The following is a 26,900-nucleotide window of genomic DNA, read 5'->3' on the forward strand; positions in this document are numbered from 1 at the left end:
GAGAATTTCAGGTAAATGTCTTTAATTAACCCAGAGATGCAAATGAAAATTATCAACAGTCACACTGAAAGTATGTTAACTAACCTGTTTAGCATGGTTTTCCACATACTGTATCAGTGCATTCCAGACATGTGGAAGTAAATTCTCATCCTTCCTAGTCAGCAAATCCATTACAAATTAAAGGAGACAATGTCCAAGAGATGAAAAGGGAAGGAAACAGACCAGGCAAATACCATAGTAATTAATGGTATAACATCCAACAATAGATGAGCTACATTTGCAAGGCTATCTATCATTACTAAACATTTTAAAAGCACACTGATATTAATGATTAAATACCATGGCCACACATTCTACAATTGTTTCCCTAGAGAGTAATGATTAGAGACACAACTGCAGAATTTGCGACAATGTCTTTTTACACCTCTCATCTGTGGAATGTCTTTGATAAGTCTTTGGATCTTTTGAGTTTCATTTTTCTTTATATAGTACTCTCTGATATTGCTCTCTTGTCTGGAAAATAGAAAAAGGATCCAAGTAAAATAATCTGGATTGTTTTCGGAATGTCAAGCTTTCATTAATCCACTCTATATATTCCCAGATATCAACACTGTAATTATAACAAAATGAAAGGCTCCAGGCTAGACTTATCCTTGACATGCTGGATCTCCACCTGCAGAAGGGATCCATTTGTTTGCATTCTGAAGGAACATTGTGCTGGAAAGATCCTATTTGTGTTCTTTAGGATCCTGGAGCAACCTTGGCAAATGAGAAGTACACCAGCATTATACTGGCTGGTAATTTTCACTGTGGAATACATTTTTGTACAGAACACAGGTTAGACTGGGGATGTGCAAAACATCCATTGCATTGGAATTAGTTTTGCATGACCTTGTGTCCAACACAAATATACATACATACATGAACACATACACATACATTCATACACACACATTTTCTACGTGTATAAGAGCACAAAAGTGCCTACCGTTCCTGTCCTATTGTTTCCTTTCATTATATATACGCTTATATGTTGTATAGTTGTTTCATGCTTATGCTTATATATACTGTTGTGACAAAATAAAAAAAATAAAAATAAATAATAATCATTGAGGAAAGAAAAAGCTAAGATCACAAAATATATGGAAAAGAAGGTGTTTGGAAGATGTGGACAGTTGGGCTACTAAGGTATGCCAAACCATGATGGAAGATGGGTGGGGGGGGGAGAGAGAGAAGAAGTTCCTATCAGCATTGTCCCACTCCCCCCCATCCCAGATTTTGTTTCATCCCAAACCTGGAATCACTAGCCCGTTCTTTTGAACCCAGCCTTGACTGGGAATGCTTTGATAGAATTTCCAAACTCGGGGAAAAAAATTCAAACCCCCCTTCCCTTTGCTTTTTAGCATATGCCAATATGATGTCCTGCAGATGTGTTTGAATGCAGTTCCACAACCCCTCCCTCCCCATCCCCCCCAAAAAAATGACGGCCAGGGATTATGGGAGATGAAACCCAAGGGGGAAAGAAAGGTTGTGAACGCTGGCGAGAGTATCAGGGATCGCGCCTAAGGCTTCGAAGTTCTCCTGGCCTTCGTTTCCTGGGTTGGAACTGTCAGGAAAAAAAAACCCCACAAGAACTCAACTCCGGAACAGTAAAACAAAAGGAAGAATTGCTGTCGGTACAAAAGCGTTTCAGAAAAGAGAAGGTGCCCTTGAGACAAGGAAATGTTTGAATTGGTCCTTTGATCGTTTGTGTCTGGAACGGCATCCCCTTCCCGCTCTTCCTTCCTTCCTATTATTTTTTTTTTAAGTGGGAGCGAGAAAGACCCCCCTCCCCCCAACTTTGAGAGCCGGCTGAGCTTTGTTTGTGAGCCAAGCGCCCTCTGGCGGCGGCGGTTGTATCTTGCTTGCCTTTCACACGCGGGATGGGAAAGAAAAAGTTTGGAAAAGTTTTTGGAAGTCGCGGTAAAGTGTTGAGAGTGTGGTGGTTCGCCGCTCCCCCCCCCCACGCCCGCCTCCTGGTTTTTCCTAGCTGTGTGAGCGTGCGTGTGTGAAACCGACATGATGACATCCACGGTAGTGCCCGCCTTCCCGTGCCTGTTCAAATAGCATTTCCCTACATCTATCGCCATCGAAAAAGTAGGATCCCCGCTACCTCCGCCGCCCCCACCCCCTCTTTTTCAGGGAAAGAGAGGGAGAGAAAGAGAGAGCGAGATTTATTTTCCCACCTCTTTCCTTCTAAGCGCCAAGGGGAAAATAGAAGACGGGGCAAACCCTCAGTAACTCTCGGCCAGCATAAAGCGATTCTCCTCTGAAAAGTTGCATTGCCCCCCCCCCCGAGCATGGCGGAGACTCGGGATCAGTGCTGCCGAGGGTCCGCCGATCATCCTTGCGGGACCATTTAACACGGCCCCTTCCCTTCCCTTCCCCTCCCCTCCTCCCCCCCCCTGCCGTCCCGCCAACCAGGGCAGCGGCAGCTGATGCGAACTCTCGCTTTTTTTTTTTTTTGCACTTGTCAGATGCGGACGGGACATTGGCCGGCTGGAATCGAGACACCCGAGGCGATCCGACCGGCGAAGAGTTACTCTTAAAGCAGCCGGCAAGGCTGGTCCCCGGGGAGGAAGAGGATGCAGCCCCACCTGGCGCTGATATGCGTTGCCCTGCTCGGGGGGAGCCTGCCGGCGTCGGCTCGACCCGAGCCCAGGAGGCGACAGCAAATGGACCCAAGGCGATGTGAGCTGCCCCGATCGGTGAGCTGGGCGAGGGAGGGCGGAGTGGAGAGAGGAAAGGTGCACGCGGTGGAGGAGGTGTAGGTGGCGGGGATTCCAAGTTAAGCAGAGCCTGGGCAGCGCCACGTGCGGAAATCTCTTGGGATCTCCTGGGATGATCCCCAAAGAGCACCTCGTCAGCCAGGCACTTCCTTCCTAGAGCGATTGGGCCCTTAAGACTTTTTTGGGGTGAGAGTGTGATCCTGGCGGCGATGGCATTTCCAGCATCCCATCTCAGTTGGCTTGGCTGGGCTCTTTGGGGAGCGCTGCCTTTGGCCGGACTGGAAAGAGTGGACCTAAATGGTCAACTCGATAAGAAGACAGATTTCAGCTTCTGCCCCTTAGGCAGCGTCCAGCACATTGCTTTGCTTGACTGGTAAACTACCAGATAGGCTAACCACCTCTGCTTGCCAACACTGGAGCCCTTCCCATCTTTTTTCAGGCATCTTCTGAAAAAAATTAGGCCATAGCCAGATAGTTAACAATATAGATATCATTATACTTATATATATATGTGCTGCTACTCTTATTCAGCAGAAGCAAAGCTAAGAACTCTTAGGGTCTTTCGGTTAACTTTTCTATACTCCATAATTTGTTTTTATTTAAACAGTTTTTTCACCAGCGATGTATAATTTAGTAAAATAAAGGTAGCATAATTTACAGCTATTCACGTTTCTGAAACTGCAGCTCCTTTAAATAAGTTATAGTGCCAAACTAGGACCTGTCTTCACCCTGCCATGTTCCTTATTAGAAGATTTGGGCCACCTGTACTGTAATCTCTCAGCCTAAGCTACCTCCCAGTTGTATTTAGGCTAGGCTGGAGAAGTAAATAAGTAGATGTGTACTGTTTTGAGATCCTAGAGAAATGGGGCATCTCAGTGCAAAAGCTCATGTGAATGGATTGTCTTGACCTTTAGAAGCACCATGGTTATTACCTGTATCATCGGCTGCTTCAGGTTGTATGAAAGCCAGTGGAACTATACGCTTGCTTCCAGTTTAGGATCAAAAGACTTGCTTCTGACAGGAGTAAAGGCAGCGTAAAATTAATAGGTATTACTGACAAATTATGGCTCTCTGGGACAAACGGTTAAGGATTTGCAGAATTTCTCTGCATAGTGAGCCCATGCAGATTGGATAAAAGAATTATTACAAGTTGTCTCTTAAGTATATATTTCTGGCCGGATCAAATGCAAAGATAAATGATAAATAAATAGCTGATCTTAAGGATGATGCCTGCTTAGATAAAGAAAAGATAAACCTGTTCCACTGAGTGCAGCTTTATATATGTGTTTAATGTATATGTACATTATATTATATTATAATATACATATAATAATATATATTATTATATACATTATATATGTATATACATATATAACAATGAACAAATTCTTGTATTAATGTATTTCTTCCATACAAGAAGGCTATTTAAAGTACAGTAACCTATAAAGGAGAATATTTGTAGCACAGGATTGAAATGAGGAGTCCTTGGTGCTCTCTGAGCTTGGTTGTTTTCTTTCAGACATTTCATTACCCAAACCACGTAACAACATCAGTGCAAGCTCAGAGATCACCAAGAACAGTAACCTATTCCGTTGTTCTAGCACTCTTCAACTCAAAGGACAGTCACTTAGATGTTAAGGCATAATATATCGGTTAAGTGATTTAAATCTATATCTTTCTCTGCAACAGATATGTTCTGCATTTGTTCTAGAGTATGTAATATCAATAGATATTGCTTCATTATCTCTTAGGTTCCAAAATAGGTGACAATCACAGTATACACCTGCATTTCTTCTCTGCGTCATTTACTATTACTACTTTTTTTTTTCTAATTTCTTGCCTTAAATATCTTGGTCTCAGCACAGTCCCTGATGCTGATTTGTTTCCTTTTTGATTTCGTTTGCTTTAGCAAAGAGACCTGAACTCTTTCCTCTGGACAATCCGGAGAGATCCTCCTGCCTACTTATTTGGCACCATCCATGTGCCTTATACACGGGTGTGGGATTTTGTTCCTGAGAACTCCAAAGCTGCTTTTCAAGCCAGCTCCAGTGTGTATTTTGAATTGGATCTCACAAACCCTTCCACTATCTCAGGCCTGGCCAACTGTCAGTTGCTTCCTCGTGGAGAGAATTTACAGGATGTGCTTCCCCGGGATCTTTACCATCGCCTCAAACGCCATCTTGAATATGTCAGGTTGATGCTGCCTCACTGGATGTCTCCAGATCAAAGGGGCAAAGGCCTTTACGCTGATTACCTTTTCAATGCCATTGCTGGAAATTGGGAACGCAAGAGGCCTGTCTGGGTAATGCTGATGGTCAATTCCTTGACTGAGACGGACGTCCGTTCACGAGGAGTGCCGGTCTTGGACCTCCACCTGGCTCAAGAGGCTGAAAGGATGAGGAAGGTCACAGGAGCTGTGGAGAGAGTGGAAGAGCAATGCCACCCTCTGAATGGGCTGAACTTCTCCCAGGTAAAGGAGATCTAAGATCTTTTTTATTTTCCAGAGAGTGTCCTTCCCTTTAAAATGAGCTGGCGTTAGTTTGGGGCAGGCAGAAACTGCCAAATGAATTAATGCCAGACGCTAATGCAGCCTAGCTTTATATTCTTCAATGGACTTTCGTGAAATTCTTCTATGAAATGTAGATTTATGAGAGTGCAGATAACTGGTTTTCCACTTTAGATAATGTGATAACTGCCATAAAGTCACAACATGGAATCCTAGTGCCAGAACAGGAGGTTAACACTGAATACCTGCACAATGTAGGAATCAGATTGAAAGCCTCTTTGGCACACGTATCTTTTCTAAACAAGAATGACATGTGTGTGTTTAGGATTTTCCATTATTTGCATGTACGGTTAAATATGAAAAGTGAGTTTTGAAGATAACCTTGAGGAGCATCTGGAAGTCGAGTATGTTGGGAAAAACACTAATGCTGCAATGAGGCCTTTGTTTTGAAAAAAAAAATATCAGATGTGAAATATGTGACACACACAGATAAATAAAGTAGATAGCCAGCTAGTTCTTTCTAGGTGTGTCTTTCAACAAGCACTGATAGTGGTATCTTGGAAGGTCAGGATTATTGTCTCAGATGCTTTACACGCAGCCGTGGGAAGTTACAGAAAATTGTCTGAAATCATGTCACTCTGCATGTTAATGACATGCAGGGGAGGGGAAAATACAGCCATTTGGCCTGGATCTGCTCCTTGCCAAGATGAAAAGCTCCTCGGCACCCCATTCTGTGGAAAGACATATTGCTTTATATTTTGTCAAACTCATTTGAATCCAGAAGTGGGTTGCTTCCCGCTGTTGCTCGTAAAGCATCTGAGCCTTTCTTTCATTGCTGCCGGACCCTTATGGTCTCACAGTTATCTCAGTACCTGTTTTAAAGGGATGTATGGAATAAGAGCGTATGGAATCCGGTGCAATTCTATACACATCTATTAAGCAATAAACTCAGTTGAATTTAGTAGGGCTTCCTTCGACGGACATACAGACAGGATTTGGATCTTCAGTACAGGATATTTGCTGTTTTTAATACTTATATAAAATGCTAGAGTGCTCCTGAAAGAATGCAGTTTCTAATTGTATTTGGAAAGGCCTTGAATCCTCTACTGAAGAATGCTGTTATAGCCTTGTTTTCTATTTCTAAATGTAGATGTTATCTGTATGTTATATAAGTATATTACAGTATACTTGAGTCAAAAGAAATGCATTATTTAGGGTATTCATAAGGGTTGTGTTCCCTTATGCACAATCTATATTCATTTTGTATGTGTGTGTGTGATAATATTGTTTATAGTAAATGCTATGATGTTAGCTCATTCTTGTGTTGCATGTATGTGTGGTTATGGCATTAAAATATGGATTGTAAAATTACAGCTGCTCTTCGTTTAACAGCAAAACCATCAGCATCAGACACCCATTGTGCTCACAATCTAGATTTATCTCTTGATTTAGGTAATGGGCTTCATATGCTTCTCTGAAGAATACGTTGTCTGTGAGATTTTGGATGGAGCGCTGTTTTCCATTAAGCTGCTCTCCCAAAGGTCACCTGTAAGAATATGTAATTAGTTGATCACCCAGCCAAAAAAATAGATGACAGAATTGAAATAAACTGGAAAAAAACATTCTAACAGATTCATTTTGTGATCGTTTATTTGCCCAAATAATTTCAATTTTGAAATACAGTCACAGAAAAAAGTATGTGTGAAAACAACCAGGTCTTTTGTTAGAAAATGTTATAATTACCGAACACCTGTTGAAGGAGAGGTATGAAATCCGTGCTGTTTGGATGTTGCTTGACTAGAGTAGGTAGTCTACAGTATGTTGATAACAAGGAGGGGTGAGACTTATTTGATTCCCATCTTTCTTATCCATTGACCGTGTTGTTGATGTCCATAGAACTTGAAAGCATAAAAGACCACAATATTTCAATCTTGGATTAAAAGACTTGATAGGAATCCCCTTTTCAAATGAGGGATTTAACTCCAAGCACAACTTTTTTATAATCAATTGGTTACTATTGCTAGATTTTTGTCTTCTCCATTATGAATTGTTGGCCAACTAATGATGTAGATTTTTGCCATCTAATCCCAAAGATCCTCCTCTAAGCAAATGCATTTTTACATCTGGAATTCAAATCCATTTTTTGTCTGTTCTGTAACTACAAAAAAATTGGGCTATGCAAAGGTTTAAAATAGGCTTTGCTATTTCAGTAATTGTTTTACTTTATTAATATTGGCACTCTAGAATAAATATTTTCAGGATTTGAAGGGTGTCAATAGAATTACAAATCTGTGTTCAGCAATTGGATCATTAGTATGCAGTATCTATAGCAAAACATTAGTTCCATTTTAAAAAAAGAACTTTTAAAAAATGACTAGAAGAAACCCAACCAATCAGTAGCAACTAATGAATCAATATTCTTCAGCCTACTTGTTACAAAGTGAACAAAATATTTGTGACAGTTACATTGAAGAGTTAACGTTCAGATTCCTATTTTAAATGCAGACTGGAGTACTTGCAATCAAGTTCACAATAATTAGCAGTGACACACTGTGCTGCTTATGATGCTGGAGTCTTTATCAGGTCAAATAGTACTTAAATCTTTTAAAAGTCCTTCATAAAAATGTACACTGGGAAGTTTTTCAAATCTGAACTACATAACACATTTTTGTGGCTGTAAGAATGAACTCTCTTATTTAATCTCTCAGGATGAGAACTAATGCTGGTTTATATTTCTTCTCCCCAAGAGTCTGATTTTAACTCTGCACATCATTATTCTTTTACTTTTCTTAGTAGATTTTGCTGCATAATAAAGGGAAAAAAGATTAAATACTCCAAAGAGGGCTTTGGTTTTATAAATCCATTGCTTCCAGCTCCATTGATTTGGCATAGTTGAACAATTACTGTCATTCACAAGCGGGTGTCTCTCAGTTTTAAAGATACCTTGGTAGTTTTTACTTTGGCTGACGAATCAGATGATCCTAAGGTGGATGCTATGTTTATATTTTTATGCAAGTCCTTTATGGAATAAAATTGATTGTTTCAGAATTAATGTGTATATGGGCATCTGAAAGATACATTAAAAAACCACAGACAGTCTTGCTGACAGCAATAGAAGAAGAAAAAGTAAAAGGTAGCTAAAAAGTCTCTTCTATCATTTTCGTACTGCATTCTAAGAGCCGGTTGGCTGGCCTTCCCAGCTGGCAAATTGTTTAAAAGGAGCAATTTGTAATGTTATCATTTGGTCTAGCAATTCTGCTGTTGGTTTTACTGTTATGGCCTTAATTGAAAGGAGTGGATTATGATGAACAAGATTTCCTCTCTAAATCCTGAATCTCGGGCCTTTTTCTAAGAAACATATAATTAGTGGTATTAATGGTAGAAATTAGAAATTGACCAGAATTTGTTTTCCAGTGGTATGTCTAGGTTGATGGGAACAACATCTGTGATCATTTACAACATTGAATCTGTTCTGAGCATCAGTAGGGCTCTTTTAAACCTGCTTTAAGCATTACTTTAATTGCAATATGTGTAACTTACAAAATTTGGAAACAAGGTCCCAGAAGACATGCTGTAGTGAAATGTTTCAGGAATCTGCTTTCAAGAATTTCTAAGGGGGAACAAGTGGTTTGCTCTTTTTCCTAAAAGCTTAGCTTTTTTTTTTATCCCTTTCCCATCTTTATATTACACTACTAAATTACTAAATGGGATACTACAAAATATCAGTCTATCCAATGCTGAATTCTTATCCCTTCTGGAACAATCTGAAGATGTTTCAAAGGAAGAAAGCTCAATTTTTCAGAACCTTCATTAGCATTTGAAGAGGGTATGTGAACTTTTGATTCAGAGATTATGGTAAAAATTTAACAAGTCATAGTGGCCTAATTCACTTATGCTAAGACATAAACCATGATTTACAAGCTTAATGGCTGAGTTCCTGTGTTAAGACAAAACCATGCACCAGTTTAAGATAACATATTCTGAACAGAAAATTGCATTTTCAACATAAATTCCTTTGCATCATTAAGTTCTTCCTTAATCTGATGTCTTAGTGTACTGATCTGAACCCAGAGGGAAATTGTTGTAAACATTCCTTGGTTTGCTTGCATAAAAGACCCAATTGAATTGTATCCTTTGTGCAGCAAACAGAAAAAACAACAACAACAACACAGTATCCCAAGAATTTCTTCTCTAGTTTTCACTTCAGTTTATATGGAAGAAAATCTTTCCCCAGCCAAAAACACACCAGCATTTCAGCAGCAAAACCACTCGGTGTTGCTGCCAAGAATATAATATCGACATAGTCTACTCAGCTCAAGGGAGAATTTTAATAGGATCCTATTCAAGTCCCATTGGAATTAAGGGGATTTATTACAAAATAAGCTTGCATTGGTTTATGCTTCCTGACTGGGCCCAGATTTCAGCAATCTTTCGGTGTTTATGAGTCTGCGGTCAATGTGTGTGTACGCAACAGTGAAAAATGTATGTGTGGCAGAATGGTTTGTACTTGAAAACCCATATGGATATCAACTTTACTTTCCAATTAAATTTGCTTTGTTTTATTAGCAATTAATATACATTTACTTATTCATTTTGCTTTGGCTCTGCCTTCTTTTTAGAGTGTGGCCTTTGTTTGATATTTTATATGTGAAACAAATATATATCACATACTCATATTTGCTGGGAGAAAATAATGCTCAGGACTGTTTGCAAGGGAAGTTGGGAACCGTAGCTAAGAATCTAGAGAAGCTGGTGGTGTAGAGAATTTTTTTTTTCTGTTTAGAAGTAACAAGCAAACAATTCAGAAGATGATGATGAAAAAACTCTTTAATAGTGAGAAAACTATGTTCATGTAGAAAACTGTTCATGTAGTCATAAAGAGTCAGACATAATTGAGGCTATTTTATTTTTATGGTGGAACAAATCAACTCAACCAGCACCTTGAATTGCACCCAGAAGTTATTGGAATCTGGTGCAACCCATGGAGTAGTGGTATTACCTGGCCAAAACAAGTTGTGCCCATAACTACCTCCCCCACTGCTGCTAGACCAACTGAAGCTTCTGCGTGGTCTTCAGGGGACAGACCAACGTACAACATGTTGCAATGGTTCAGTTGTAAGGTGACTATGGATGGAGGAAATTTCAGTTTAAGTCTTTGCAGTTTCAAAATAACCTTGAATCAGTGGTGGGTTTCTACCACTTTGCACCAGTAGTGGCGGCAGCAGGAGGGTCCGCCCACCCACTAGGACATCATCACAGACGCACTGCACATGCGCAGAAGCTCCACGCGCAAGTGAAGCAAGCTTGTGGACGCGCATTCTCACAGTTCCAAACTGGTAGCGAAGGTAAGTGGAACCCACTACTGCCTTGAATGTATGGGTTTGCTTCGGAACATGGAACTTTGAAGTCCATTGGAGTTGGGCAGCTAAAAAAATGTAAATAAATAAATAAAAGCAAGATATCAGAGCAAATTTACATAGATGGCTTTTTATTTAACATCAGATAATGACCAATAAGAGAGAATGCTGATATAGACAGACATTTATATAGCCCAGGCATTGGCAGGGATGAACAACGATTTATATAAAATTTGCAGAAACAAATGTAAGCACACGGATACTAATTTAAAAAATATGGTAATTAGGTGAATGAAAATGACATCTGTCTTCCATTAGTATGAGAGGTGACTACGTGTTCTATGTACCTGCTCAATACCATTTGTTTTTCCGCTGTTGATATCAACGCTGTCAATGACTCTTTTCCTTTAAATGGGACGTGACTGTTCAGCTTCTCAAATAGAGGACTGCTCTTTGTAAGCCAGGCTCCATGTAATACTTTTAAGTCCATTTTCAGAGTGATCGCAAAACATCCATACAAACATGATACAGGTGACTTGCAGGCATAATGCATTGTTGTATGAATCGTTTTCCTCCTTTTATTATTTTCTTTATTACTAAGCAGCTCTGAATACATGCAGGGTGCAAAGCGTTGCTCATTGTGGGTACTGGAAGGGCAGGGCTATCTCTCTCTATTTTTCCGGCTGGTAGTTTTTGTTGGGGGAGGTGGGGAAGGAAGAAGAGAAAGGTGTTGTGACCCAGGCCCAATTAGGTAGTAATAAACTTAGTCCGTGAAAAAACAAACTTTATTCGAACAGCTGGGAATTACTTCATTCCCAGCGTTGTTCAACTCAAAGTAAAACAAATGCCTCCCAACACAAATTTCTCAGTTATCTCACAAACCTTAGTCCAATTAGGCAAACTGCCAAAGGCCCTTCCTGGCAAACGTCCAGGAGCCACAAAAACAAAGACATATATGAAGCAGAGGACGAAGCAGAAGACACAGCTACAACGTTGTTTTCCAGCAAAACTGAAACACTGGTGCTGATCTGTTTTAAGCCTTATGGGAGGAGCCAATCATTTCTTGGCCCTATTCCCCAGTTGTCCTCTCTGCTTGAGCTGCTCTTGCCTTCTGGCAGCTCTTCTCATGCGTGCATTAGTAACAGGCTCTTTCTGTTCCTCTGCCTCACTACTATCAGTCTCTGGAGGCTCTGGAGTCTGCAACCTCACTTCCCGATGGCCCTGGCCTCACCTCAGCCTCATCGCTGTCCGACTCTGTTGCCAGCTCCATAGGCTGCTGACTGACCACAACAAAAGGATTGGAAAAGAATATGGAAACAATAATTAATATTTCCCTTCCCAACACTCCTGAGATCTGTGTTATATTTTCAAGTAGGAAAACAAAAAGTTCTGGCAATATACCTATAACAAGTAAAAATTTTTTACTACATGTTCTGTGGGTGTGGCTTGGTGGGCATGGCATGGCTTGGTGGGTGTGGCAGGGGAAGGATACTGTAAAATCTCCATTCCCACCCACACCAGGGGAAGGTTACTGCAAAACTCCCATTTCCTCTCCATCAGCTGTGACTCGGGAGGCAGAGAATAGATAGTCAGAATTTTTACTACCGGTTCTCTGAATACTCAAAATTTCCATTACCAGTTCTCCAGAACTGGTCAGAACCTGCTGAAACCCACCTCTGCATATAACCTACAATATGGGGGCATAAATAAGTCCTTTTCAATACAGAACTTAATTATCTCCTGTGGGCATCCTTGTTCATACTCAGATAAAAGCCCAGCTAGTATTTATCCTTGCCCTCTTTTTCATCGTTTACAATTGTTTCTTAATTTCTTAAATGTGTGGAAGGTAGGGGAAGATCTACTGTATTTAAAATGTAGGATTTACACCTGGAATTACATATTCTGAGCATGCCTAGATTCACAGTGTAATTTTTTATTTGTTCTGTCACTTCTGACTGTCCTGTGGAATATCATTTCACCGTTTTGTCTGTCAATAATTGCTTCTTTGATTTCATATAAGCTCCAGGTTGAATCATCAAAAATAGTACTTAGTCAACTTGTTTGCTGTGAGTCTCTTTCAATTGCCTTTAGTTTTTCCAAGGAGCAGTAATCTCCCCTAGATATTCTCATTTTTGTATTTTGCACCAAAGATATCTAAGCTTTAGTGTCATTGTTAGTGCTTCTTATGAGTGGTGTGACTTTACTTCAACTAACATTGCATGGTGTGTATTTCTTGTGGTATTATCAACCATTTTCTCCAACATCATATTCAGAGCATTAATTTTTCTTTAATCATTCTGATGGTCCAGCTTCTTCAGTCTTCTGTTATAATTGGGAAACCACAGCCTTGACAAGATTATGGGAATGTTAAGTAAGTTTGGAATGTTAAGTAAGTTTGGAAACATACGCAGGTAACAATAATAACCCCAGAAGTGTCACCTGCTTCTAATTAGGTGCATAAACGTCCTATGTCCAGTTGCCTCCTTTTGTACATTATTATTTATTTTAATAATAATAATAAAATAAAATGTTATGCAGCAATAGTCTTGGTGGTTTTTATATATTTATCAAATATGTACAGCCACCCATCCCATACTCACAAGTGTGATCTATCCTATTAGTCACTTGTGTCTGTAATTTTCTTCTCTAAATGCAATCTATTTCTGGTTTGATATCTTGCATCAACTTTTTAGCTGGGATGCCAGAGTATTTCTTGATGCTTCTGAATAATGATCACTCACAACTTCTGTCTTTCCCTTGCTTCATTTTTGTATGATAGCCTTAACTTTGGGGAACCATGGATCCCTCCACCAGGGAATAAATACGTCATGCTAATCTATGGCTTAGAGAACCCAGGAGCTTAGTTTAACCTTTGAAATATGCATTCCGTTCTTTGCCTTTAACTTATTTTATTCCTGTCTGATTTTCGTTTTGCCGCTTTCTTTCATCTCCTATCACTGGCTCTTTGTAGGTATCCTTAATCCTCTTGCAGTTGGAGTCTAAGCCTTTTTACCCTGTTGCTGCATTTTTCAAAATGATCAAAATTGCCTTGTGGAGGGTTAGACATTAGCATCTTGATTTTTAAATCTGCCCATTGAATCTCTCTCCATGGGAAACTTTCCCCTTCGGTGACAAAGAACTCTGATGGACTGAATGAGGCAAAACAAAGGACACTACCTAGCCTTTCTCTATTATTATGTTTAAGTCATGAATATGATTATCTAGATTGTATTATGCCATCCACAGCAAAGTGCAGTTGATTAGATTAAACTCAGAGGTAAAAGGAGGACTCTGTCTAGGCCCTGCCAGAACTCACACTTAAACCCTGTCTCCTTCCTCCTTTCTTAACTCTTAGATAGACAAATAAACGGTGTTGCCTTGCTTTTCTGCTCCTTTCCCTGGCATTAAGTGGCAACAGTGACTTTGTTAACTGTGTCAGTCTTCATTGCTCAGCTCCTGCTGTTCTATCAGATCCAGAGACACGGCAGCTCTGATTACTCCATTGATAGAATTTCAGAGAGTCGCAAGTGCTATTTAATGAAAGGCTGATGGGTGGCCCTTTGTGCTGGGTCTCTGAGCAGCAGGAAACATTCGTAGACACACATAGACCATATTTTGATCTGCCCTTTGGCTTCCTTTCTTTTCTTTCCCTCTCCTTATCCCTTTCAAAAAAGTTTAACAAAAGATCTCGGCCAGCAAAAGGTTTCTGTTGAGCAGTGCTAAGGGCGGACCACGGATTTCATGGAACGTATTTGCAAGTGTGCTGAATGAAGGCTAGGAAACGGTAGTCTCTCTGCAAAGGGGTGCATGAGCCCTTGGAGGCACTCATTTCTAGTGCTTCACGTGTCATGCAAAAGATTGAGTTGATGTGTACAGGAAAATTGAATCAAACAGAACAGAACAGAACAGAATCTTTATTGGCCAAATGTGATTGGGCACACAATGAATTTGTCTTGTGTGCATAAGGTCTCAGTGTACATAAAGCTATAAGTGATAAATCATGATTATAGTCATAAAAATACATACATCATGAATCATAAGATACGAGACTTAGTGATAGTCATAGGATACTAAATAAGCAATCAACATAAATCATACTAGGAAACTAAATAAAACAATATAAATCATAAAGACACAAACAACAAAATTATAGTCATAAGTAGAAAATGAGATAAGTAATAGGAAAGATGAGAATAATAATAGTATTACAGCCTTATTAAATAATATGACAGTGTTTTGGGAATTAGTTGTTTAGCAGAGTGATGGTATTTGGGGGAAAAAACTCTCCTTGTATTTAGTTGTTCTGGTGTGCAATGCCCTAAAGCATCATTTTGTGGGTAGAAGTTTGTACATGCCTATGTAAAGAACAAGCAGAATTAGCCCAAGATACATTTTGCCACATCAGAAATGGGAGACAAAAACACCTTAATTCCTTTTCTGTAGGTAATCCTCGACTTACAACAGTTGGTTTAGTGACCGTTCAAAGTTACAACAGCACCAAAAAAGGTGACTCATGACCAGTTTTCACTCTTACAACTGTTGTAGCATCCCTATGGTCATGTGATCAAAATTCAGAAGTTTGGCAATTGACTCATATTTATGACGGTTGCAGTGTCCCGGGATCCTGTGATCCTCTTTTGTGACTTTCTGTCAGACAAAGTCAATGGAGAAGCCAGATTCACATAACAACAGTTTGACTAATTTAACAACTACAAGGATTCACTGAAGAACTGTGGCAAGAGATATCATAAAATGGGGCAAATGCACTTAACAAATGTTTCACTTAGCAACAGAAGTATTGGGCTGAATTGTGGTTGTAAGTCGAAAACTACCTGTACTTATAAAAAAATATATCCGAGCTGGCAGTTACATGGACAGCCCTCTTATTGTGCAGGGTAAGACAACCTCATGAGATAGCAGATGTGGGAACATGGCAGATGGGTGGTGGAAAAAAACATGTCTTTAGTATTTGCTGGACAAGATGGATTTTATATGGGGAACGGATGGAGGACATCATGTTGCCTTTTGCCGAAACATCTTAAGTCAGTCTTAAACAACTAAATCTTATTTCAGTATTAATTACAAGAATTACATCTTTTGTTGCAACTGAGGAAGACAGAAAAGGAAAAAAGGGCAAATCTAGTATGTGCTGGAAGGGACCTTGGAGGTCTTGTAGTCCAGCCCCCTGCTCAAGCAGGAGAACCTATACCATTTCAGGAAAGTGACTGTCTACTTTTCTTAAAAACATACGAGGACTAACTATATTTCCCATCTGAAGCTATTGCTTCAGTAAGCCTGGTGGCAGGACCAGTTCGGAAAGCTGGCAATATATTTACCAAAAGGCAGGATCTCTGAACACATCAAATATTTTAACCTAACCAATCATATCCCCTTGATTGGAAAGCACCACCCAAAGCAAAATTCTTGGGCAGACGTATCAAGAGATCGGTTTTTGTGTCTTACTTTTTCTATCACGAATAGTGGACTTGAGTGAAAGCTGAATGGATCTAATTATTACAAAAAGAAGGACTTCTAACAGTGAATCAGAACTTCTCTCTGTATGTTTATATGTTTATTTTATTTCTATTAAACTTATTCTGGTTGCCCATTCCAGAGGACTCTGGGCAGCTTTCAATCTTCATAATCTGTAGTATGGAAACATGGTTGTCACTGCTATCATTGGTAAGGTCTGAATACCCACCAACAAAAATAATCTGAAATTATTATAGCAACTTTATTGTATCAGCTGTGCTTAATTCAGCCTATTCCTATATGAAAAAATGATATTATCTCAGTTATATACTTAGTCTAAAAGTACATGTGCGTACTTTCCCACATACTCCAGTTTGCTGGACCATTTGCTGAACAAGAAGAGAAGAATAAAATCTCTTCTGTTTGATGCAGTGGGAAGAAAGGAGATAGAATCAGTGGTGGGATTCAAGTAATTTAACAACCGGTTCTCTACCCTAATGATTTCTTCCAACAACTAGTTTGTCAAACTGCTCAAAGTTAACAACCGGTTCTTCCGAAGTGGTGCGAACTAGTTGAATCCCACCATGGGATAGAACCTCATGAATATTTCTGCCCTCTGAACCTGTTTTTGACATGGGAAATAGTTTAAGGAATTACTTAAATACATAATCAAATAAATATAGTGCATGTTACACATACAAGATGTGATGTGCTTATCTTGTTTAGCTCTTCATATCCTTGTTTCTCTGAGTGTGAATTACAAATTTCATCCTGGAACCTAACTGACATTATGAACTTTGGCAGAAATTCCCTACAGCTGATAAAGTTTACTGGAAAATCATCTGCACCTTTTCTTCCCCCCCTCCCCCCAAAGAAACCACTCTTGGGTTATATATAATATAAATCTGGGCAGTGGTTGCTTTGCTTTGGTGCTTGTGTGCAGATTAGTGACCGTCAGGACCATAGAAATGGCCCAATGCTTTTAACTCTAAAAGAAACAGTATCATTTGCATGCACACAGATAAGTACAATATATACAATCCATTTTTTCTATGACTTTGTTTGGAATAATAAACATCCATCTATTAAGAAATGCAGGCTTTTTAACATTTGGGTATGTTTTTCATTTGTGTATATATAGTTCTTTGAAAGCTTGCTAGACCAGTCATTTTTTTCTCAGCCCAATATTCCAGCTGAGGAATCTGTAGTCATTGCAATGATTTAGATCAGGGGTCTCCAACCTTGGTCCCTTTAAGACTTGTGGACTTCAACTCCCAGAATTCTCCAGCCAGCAGAGCTTCAATTCTGGGAGTTGAAGTCCACGATTCTTAAAGCTGCCCAGTTTAAAAACCTCTGGGCTAGGAGGCTAGGAGAGAAGAGGAATGGAGAAGAGAGAGTGGAAAAAAGAGTGGAGAAGAAAGAAAGGCAAGATTATTTTTTGAGAAACCTTAGTATTATGCACACTGTTGCTTGAACAGTCTCAACGGACACCGATAGTCCTTGGTTTGTTTTCTACAACGAAGCACATTTTATCTGCCTTTTGATGTTTTTCACAGACATTGGCCTTTATAGGTGGAAACATGAGAATAGAGAAGGAATATTTATTTTACATTAGGTGCATATAATGGTTTCACTATGCAAAGGATGCAAAGTCAGCAAAGGGAATGGGGAAAGTGGGAATGAATAGAGAAACTGCAAGTTTGCAGTTACTGGATGATTTTGTAGGTCTGCACTGCAGCCGAATACTGTAGCTTTAATAAAATGAAGCAAAAAGCAAATTGTATCCCACAAAGGAGGCATTTGTAGGACAGGTCAGCAAGACAATTAAGATGAGAGAATTTACTTTAAATAGATCTAAGTTAGCTTTTAGAAACTGAAAGTATTGATTAACTGAATACAGCGTTTTAAATGCAATTGGAATAAAAATTAAAAAGGTCAAACCACAGAACTGCCTGTTGACAACATTGAGACATTCACTCAATGTCTCCAACCTTGGCAACTTTAAGACTTGTTTTAGATAACAAAGTGGCTTTAATGAAAGAGTATCAGATCAAATTCTCTGGGACAGGGGTGAAATCTACGTACCTTCCGGTTCAGAAGTGCACGTGTCCTGCACGCACTTCACATGCACGTGCACACTCTCTCCGCATGCGCAAAACCTTTCTGTGCATGCACAGAGGGTACAAAACACATCACTTTCTGGTTAAAACCAGGAAGTAACGACAGGCGGGCGGGTGGGCGGAGCCTCGCACGATGATTGCTACCAGTTCTCCAAACCACCAGCTAAGATCGCTACCGGATCGAGCAATCCGGTCTAAACCGGGAGCATTTCACCCCTGCTCTGGGGCCTAGATAAAATTATTTAATCAATTTCCAAAGGTATGAAGGGATCCATAGGTCTCTCTGTATTTAGAAGGAACCTGGAGTAAGTGAAGAGTTCAAGACAGACGACTGTAATAGTCTGATACAGGACACCTTTCTGTTTTTTAGTTCTTGAAAGTTACAAATCCTACTGTGACTCTCCATTCTTCTTTGGCTCCCTCCAGGCTTCAGGATAAGTAGGTATAATTGTGTGTATTCGCTTGTCAAAATGTGCCAGGATTCCATTTGGAAGCTTAGTCTCTACATGATTGCCTCTTGAGATTCTTAACTAGAAGAAAGAACAAAATTGTTGTTTTAGGTGGTAGCACGACTCTACTCCTTGTCTCCCTATCTGGCATCTCTTTCATTCTTCTTAATCTGGTTTATATCTTGGTCTTTGAATCTCTTGGTCTTTGTCAAGGCAATAGCTTCCTAATTCTTCCTTATTTGTTAGCTTCTTGCATGTCTTCCTGACTTGTTTTGCATTTTATCTCTAGCTCTCCCTTCTTATTTAAAGAGAATTCGGGATGTCTGGTCTCCATCCCTCTTCGTAGGGATGGGTGAAATTTGTTTATCTTGATTTTGTAATAGTCTGGTGGTTTTTTAAAAAGAATTGTTTAGAAAATCTTTTTCCCTACATTCCCAAAGGTTGGAATGATTCATCTTGCTTAACCATTGTCATCAGCCCTCTTGGCTGTATATTTCCTGCTGAGATATTTGAGTATTACGCTTCCTACTTTTTCATCTCTGTAATGGGCCCACCACAGTTTGCATTCTCTGAGGAAGAAACCAAACTCTGAATTCCAATAATAGTTGTATTTTATTTCCTCTTCCTTCCCCCCACCTCCTCTAAGTGAAAGTAAGTAGGCAACCGATCCATCACAGGTTCACTAAGCAACATAGTTGGGACTCTTAGCTGCTGTCTTAACAGTCTGAGGAACTGTTTTAAATATTAGTGCAGCATTGATATCCTGTGGTAATTCTTTAAGTGTGATGTATGATTAATCAGGCCAAGGGGTTGAAGAATAATCCTCATCTACTTTTTGTCTGAAAAAATGATTGAAAGTTTTATTTATTTATTTATTTCATCAAGCATGTATTTTATGACAGATACAAGTATAAACATAATTATAAATACATGTAAAGGATATGAATAAAAGAAAACATTAGGACAGGGACCTTAGGCATGCTGGTGTGCTTATGCACGCCCCTTATAGACCTCTTAGGAATGGGGGGAGGTCTACAGTAGATAGTCTAAGGTTAAAGTTTTGGGGATTTGGGGATGAAACCACAGAGTCAGGTAGTGCATTCCAGGCGTTGACAACTCTGTTACTGAAGTCATATTTTCTGCAGTCTAGTTTGGATCGGTTTACCATGAGTTTTTATATATTGTGTGCTCTTGTATTGTTTTGGTTGAAGCTGAAGTGTCTCAAACAACACCGAGTATTCCTACCACCACTGACTGGTCTTTATTTTCACATCCTCTCTAGTTTCAGGCTCTGGTACTTCTCCAGCTTCTCAGGCTTCTTCATGATGTTGCTGTTACTTGGCCCAGCTATATACAGTATATATTATCACCACTGAACTGAGTTCGTCTCAGTTAACTTTCCTTATCGTAATTGGATGTAAATGATAGGCAACTATCATCTAAATATCGGTGATACTTTAATTCTCTAAATATATATTGAAAGACATAGGGAGAAGTTCAAAACTTGAAACCTTAGATGTATTACTGGCTGACGGTACAACAGAAATCCATAATTCCACCATTTGTCCAAAACAAACCAGAGTCATTGTAACATTGTGATTTCTACAGCCATTTAACATGAATGATCTAAATTTATAATCTAGATTTTTTTCAAGAGTCTCCTTCCACAGCTTCCTTCAAATTTGAAAAACTTGGTAAAAATGTAGAATTTAAATTGGTGTAAATTTTCACACTTCTTTTCTGCCTGTCCAGTGGTCTAGCTCTCTATCTGTAGCTGATAACTTTTGATAAAAAATTAATTACTATAAACCAGCTGACACTGGCTGTTGCTATAAAATAGGGCCAGTTTACATTTGTCATCTTTCTGCTCCTTGGAGCATCTTTTTGCTGCCTCCTTTTAAAGCCTCAAAACAGCTTGTCTCTGTGTTCCTTGTCTCACATATATTTATGCTACAGCTGCTTGGCAGAAACCAGTGCCATAACTAATGACAGGGATATTCAAAAGGATTTAATAGGCCCTGTTTTTAACTGTTTTAATGTTTGTGTTAGTAGTGTTTATCGTCTAGCACATGGTGGTTTGTTCCTGTTTTGTAGAACTGTCTCATTTTTTAAAAAAATAAATGCAAATAAAGTATTTGAAGATTTAGCAACCAAGATGGTGATCCAGTGAAAGTCTGTTCCAGTGATAAGATTAGCTTAGATTAAAATTGGGACTTCCACTTCAAAGTAATAAACCCAAGACAGCATTTTCTTACTTTTTAACTTTCTTGTTTCTTCACAGCAAGCTTTAAGCTTTTTCCTCAGAGTCCTTTTTGGATTGTTTAGTTATTGTATAAAGTCACCATTATTATATAAAATATGCATAATTGTATACTTATTATATACATTTATTTAATTAATTAATTAAATTATTTATTTAGTGTATGGAATATCATACATGGACTAGCAATATATATTAACATTTCACCTAGATTAGTAAAATACAATCAACTATATATGTTAAAAAGATCTATGTTCAAATACCAATGTCTAGGCTATCTAACCATTGAAGTGCAGCATCATTTATATTTTTTAAAAAATCAGATACTGGACCGGTATATGCCCTCAGTTTACAGCCAATTATGTCTAGAGTTTGACATGGGACACTGAGCTTATCTGTTGGACAATCTTTTTAATATTGTATGGTTATTTGGGGGCATTTTTTTTCTGAATACCAACCAGAGTATCGTTGTTGGAGTTGGTGACCCTATAAATCTAATAAATAAATTAATGCCAACCTATACTTAATAAGTTTTGAATCTGAAGGCACCTATCAACCTGATAAATGTGACTTTGAAATCAACCATAACTTTTTCTTTCTTTCCTTCTTTCCTTCTTTCCTTCCTTCCTTCCTTCCTTCCTTCCTTCCTTCCTTCCTTCCTTCCCTCCCTCCCATCTGTTACTAAGTAAAAAGTCTTGAAATTTAAAAGCTTACATTCTTTTGTGGGATTTTATTTAGTCCTAAAAAAGATATTAAAGGCAGTTCCCAGGTTAAGAATGTCCAACATACGAACAATTCTTCTGTATGAATGAGTTGCCTATTACTAAAACTGGTGGATGGCATTCTCCTTCCTCAAGCTGATGAACTGAAGCTGCACAATGTTTTCGTGAACCAGTGAAGCTGTACGTTTTTCAAATACTGACTATCCAGTGGTTTTCAGCAGTTCATGAAAGGAAGGAAAATGCTGTCCACATTTTTTTAGTAATAGGCAGTTCATTTGTAAATACCAGTTCCAACTTACATAAAAATGCAACTTAAAGACAAGAATGGATCTCCTCCTTAACTTGTATCTTTTTCTGAGGTACAGAACAGCATCCAGTTGTTTATCTCAGTTGAGATATGATAGTTGTGATCAATTATTATAGTAAGCAGATTGTGTGTTCCCTAAAATAATGTTTCTCTATCTGCTTCTCTAAATTGGGATTCAGTGTTTATTAATGCTTTGCCACCATTTGGAATTTCATCCAAAGGAAGGTCGTGTAGAGGAAATGAAGCTCAGAAACATAGAACATTTCTGTAAAGAAATTCAAGAAACAAATATTTTCCATCTTGTTCCCCTGTAGCTATTTGTGTTTTTCAAGTTGTTCTGGAAAGTCAATGTAATTGTACCTTTTTGGCATGCCTTCCATGAATCACCAGCATCAAATCATTTAGCTAACCATCTGTAAGGATGAAATGGAAAAGAAAACCGGCAAACAGCAATGCACAAATATATCATGAAGGTATAACATCAATAATTTTGAAAACAATGCAATAGATAGATAGATAGATAGATAGATAGATAGATAGATAGATAGATAGATAGATAGATAGTAGATAGATAGTTAGGATAGACAGTTAAATAAATCGTAATATATTATACCAAGGGAAGCAAGCCCTAAGAAGAATTTCACTTGGACATTAATATTTATTTGTTGAATTTTTGCCTTTAATTCTCTGTCTCTGTCTCTGTCTCTCTCCCTCCCTCTTTCTCCCTCCTTCTCTCTCTCTCTCTCTCTCTCTCTCTCTCTCTCTCTCTCTCTCTCTCTCTCTCTCTCTCTCACATACACACACACACACAGATGACATCTGCCTTTTGTTGTAATTACTATGTCTGACTTGCTTTTGCTAGTTTCCGAAAAACCAGAAATACTGTTATATTTTTATATAATAAAATATATGGTTTCTTCTGGAATTTTCTGACAGAGCTAATGGGCACAGAATGCAAAAGAGAAATATAGACTAGACTTCTGAAGAGGTAAATTGTTTATTTAAATAGGCATTTTTACAGGATGGAAGAATGATGCATCACAATTTTAAATATGTTAAATGTGTTCCATACAACATGTACTGACATTTAAACATCCCCTTAGGAATAGTGGCATGTTTAAAATGTGGACAGATTAATATCGGAAAAATCTATCCAGGATTATTTATTTAGAAAATATATCCCACCCACTCCCTTAATGGCTTTGGGCAGCTTACAAAAACACAACTAAAATAATAATCTGGATGAGAATGTTCAGAATATATTGAATCACTTGAAACAGAAAAGGAATAATTCTTTGCTAGTGGTCCAAGGACTGTAGTGATACATAAAAATGCTGCAACTAATCCATGGTATGGATGCCAAAATAAAAATATACTTTTTCTTTTAAAAAAAATATGTTTGCTTATTGTTTCCAAAACAGTCTGGCATTTTAGAGTTGTAATTTATGTTCAGAAATACAACAACGGCTTAAAATATCAATCTGGAGGAATGAAAATGGGATTTGGGATATGTCAATTAAGCAGTAAATCACATGTTTATACTTACAACTATAACCCTCCTTAATCTTCTTATTACCTTATTTAGATTTTAATGCTTTTCTTGTTTAGGGCCATACTATATTGCTTGGCTGTTTCTAATTATAAGTGAAATATAAAGCTATCCATTTTTGTCTCCTAATAATTACTTGGATTAGTAGTTCACTTTGTGGAAGACTGGGAAGCATTGACTTGCTTTATATTTTGATCTTTATCTTAAAATTTTGCAATAGCTAAATTAAAAGTGTTTATTTATATGAAAACAAATTGAGCCAAATAAAATGAAAACTCATGAAAATGTACTGCAATAGAGCCAAATGGGAGAAAAGGATACAGCTATGTTTTGAAAATACTGTTTGGGTACCTATGAAATTAAATATTACTTTCAGGTTGACATCTTCAGAGTTACATTAAAGTGAAAATATTTCTATTTGCTTTTTGTTTGAGAACTAGACTGTACATTAAAACTGCAGTCTCCTGAAATTAAAGGGAACTAAAAAAATTACATGAATAAGAAAATAGATAAATTTTCCATTAAAATGGAAATATTCACTGGAAGTATTTCCTTTTGGAGATGTTCATATCTCTTAAGAACCTTGAAACAAATTTTTGTATATATCCTGGGAAATTTTTTTGTTAAATGTCTGCTTTTCTAATATTTTCTTAAGCATTTCACATTAGTGTTGTTTCTGGGGTCAGTAAGTCTAGATTATAAAACTATATCTCCTAAAATATTTGGAATTTTTGGTTTATTCCAGGGGTTATTAAACTGTAAAGGTTTTGGTTGTTTCATATTTTATCCACACTTAGGTTAGTAGGAATTACCGTATATACTCGAGTATAAGCCGATCCGAATATAAGCCGAGGCACCTAATTTTACCACAAAAACTGGGAAAAACTATTGACTCGAGTATAAGCCGAGGGTGGGAAATGAGGCAGCTACTGGTCAATGTAAAAAATAAAGATAGAGCCAAGTAAAATAACATGAATATTTATTTGAACGAAAAACAATAAAAGTGCAAAAGGGGGAAGGAGGATTCCCAGCTTTAGAAAATTTAGAACTACGCCACCTTTGGTATGACCTGAGCATAGCTCATAAAATTATCTGCTACAATGTACTTCCTATCAATGACTACTTCAGCTTCAACCACAACAATACACGAGAACACAATAGATTCAAACTTAAAAGTGAACCTCTGCAATCTAGATTGCAGAAAATGTGACTTCAGTAACAGAGTTGTTAATGCCTGGAATGTGCTACCTGACTCTGGTCTCTTCCCAAAATCCCCAAAGCCTTAACCAAAGACTATCTAGTATTGACCTCACCCCATTCCTAAGAGGTCTGTAAGGGGCGTGCATAAGAGCACCAGCGTGCCTACCGTCCCTGTCCTAATGTTCCCTTTAGTTGTATTCCTTTTATGTATTCAATTCATGCTTATATTTATATAATTATTTAATATGTATTTGACAAAATAAAATGAATGAATGAATGAATAGAATAGAATAGAATAGAATTTTTATTGGCTAAGTGTGATTGGACACACAAGGAATGAATGAATGAATGAATGAATGAGTGAGTGAGTTACTTCAACAACATTGTCTCACAGAAATTGACAATACAACTGCAAGCATGAAAATGAGTCCTCCTTTAGCTTCCAAGGGACCAGGGTGCCTCTGAAGGTCAGTGCTCTAAGCACTAAGAACCCAGCACAAATCTAAGCCTGTATGCACACCAATAGTGAAAATACCCTGCACAGTGTCTCTTGGCAGAGAAGGTTAATTTTCATAGACGTTGGGGTGGCTCTTTTTTTTTTTTTTTTGGCAGGGCAATAAGGATCTCTAATATCATTAAACCCAAGTGTGAGGAAAAAGACAGCAGCTAAAATGTTAAGGCCAGTTGTGGGGCCTTCTCCAATACAGTTGGCCTGGCTGCTTGCCAAAACTTAAAACACCCTCCCATCCCCCTCCTGCTAAAGCTTCTTTCTTAAAACAATTGTGGTCTTTGCCTTTCATGTCGCTCAACCTTTCACCTGCCAGGTTCCTAGCCCTTCACCCTTGACCCACTGCTGTGTTTGCTTAGCATTGTGCCAATCGACTTTAGAAGTCTGTGTGTGTGTGTGTGTGTGTGAGAGAGAGAGAGAGAGAGAGGGAGGGAGTGCAAAAGGGGGAAGGAGGATTCCCAGCTCTAAACAAAGGGAAATCCCGGAATGCCAGCGCGAAAGGCGGTGCTCGCGTTCCTCCTCCCTTGCTCAAAAGCCCCAATAACCTTCACCAGCAAGGCAGACCCCCACGGGAAGGAAGGGGACGGGCTGACTCACCGAGCATCTGGCTGAAGAGCAGCTGCTCCAGGTCGCCCAGCACGGTGAAGCACGGAGGGAGAAGAAAGAATGAAAGAAGGGGAGGAACGGCCCCTCCTTTCTCTCTCTCTTCCAGCGCCACGGAACAGAAGGGACTAGGCGCGCACACACGCCCAGCTTCTGAAGCACGGAGGAGAAGAAAGAATGAAAGAAGGGAGGAACGGCCCTCCTTTCTCTCTCTCTCTCTTCCAACGGAAAACGCTCTTCGCTTGCGGGGAGAGGAGGGAGGGAGGAGGGAGGTTGGCTTGCTTATTCAACCCTTCCCGGCTAGCCATCCAGCCCTTCCCAGGAGAAGGCGAGGAGTTTTGGGCGGCGACCTTTTGCTAGAAAGCGGCAGCTGCTGCCCCAACACCACCAGTTGGGGCGGAGCCGGGTGAGCTGCAGTAACTCCCGCCAGGCTATGCATTGGCGGGGAAGCCCTGGCGGTGCAGTCCTTCTCGGCTGAGGGAGGAGGGTTTTCCTCTTCTCTCTCCCGTTGCGCCTGAACATCTGCCTAGCAACAATGACGACACGGGGAGAACCTTTTTTTCTACTGGTTGAGCTTGGCCAATCGCCGGCTTGCTCTGAGTTGCTGCATTGTTTGTTCACCCGGGGTGTCTCCAATTTACCAGAAAGCGGGACGCGAGTTTGAGGGTCGCGGCGGGATGGCGCTGCGCTCTGCGCCGCTGAGACAGCCAGAAGAAAGGTCATTCCATCGAGTAATGGGCGGCTCCTTCTCCGCTTACCCATGCTATGCGAGCCCGGCTGGCTGCGCCGCCGCTCCTTCCTCAGCCTCCCGGGGCTCGCTCTAGCAGCCGCCAAGCTCAGGCGGACTCGGCAGCTCCCATCAGCACTCGCCGGCGCGATTCGGGCAGGAGGAGTCGGGCTCGCTCCGTGGCGGTGGTGGCGGCGGCGGCAGCGCGCCACCGCCACAGAGCGAGCCCGACCTCCTGCCCGAATCGCGCCGCGGCGAGTGCTGATGGGGAGCTGCCGAGTCCGCCTGAGCTTGGCGGCTGCTAGAGCGAGCCCCGGGAGGCTGAGGAAGGAGCGGCGGCGGGGTTGCAGCC

The 26,900-nt window shown here is 39.5% G+C and overlaps 1 protein-coding gene across 2 annotated transcripts in view; it reads left to right on the forward strand.

Annotated features, from left to right (window-relative positions):
- Nucleotides 1-2,055: 2,055 nt before the first annotated feature.
- Nucleotides 2,056-26,900, forward strand: part of TRABD2B (TraB domain containing 2B) — a 282,822-nt gene continuing 257,977 nt past the window's right edge. Inside the window, exons 1-3 of one of the 2 annotated variants that reach the window (XM_058176272.1) lie at nucleotides 2,056-2,136; nucleotides 2,517-2,747; nucleotides 4,678-5,238. In XM_058176272.1, the coding sequence (XP_058032255.1) occupies nucleotides 2,625-2,747; nucleotides 4,678-5,238 (684 nt within the window). In that variant the 5' untranslated portion in view covers nucleotides 2,056-2,136; nucleotides 2,517-2,624. The remainder of the gene's footprint in view (nucleotides 2,137-2,516; nucleotides 2,748-4,677; nucleotides 5,239-26,900) is intronic. The other variant, XM_058176273.1, reaches the window with a different exon arrangement.

This window comes from Ahaetulla prasina, chromosome 3 (genome assembly GCF_028640845.1).
Source record: "Ahaetulla prasina isolate Xishuangbanna chromosome 3, ASM2864084v1, whole genome shotgun sequence".
NCBI classification, from domain to species: Eukaryota; Metazoa; Chordata; class Lepidosauria; order Squamata; family Colubridae; genus Ahaetulla; species Ahaetulla prasina.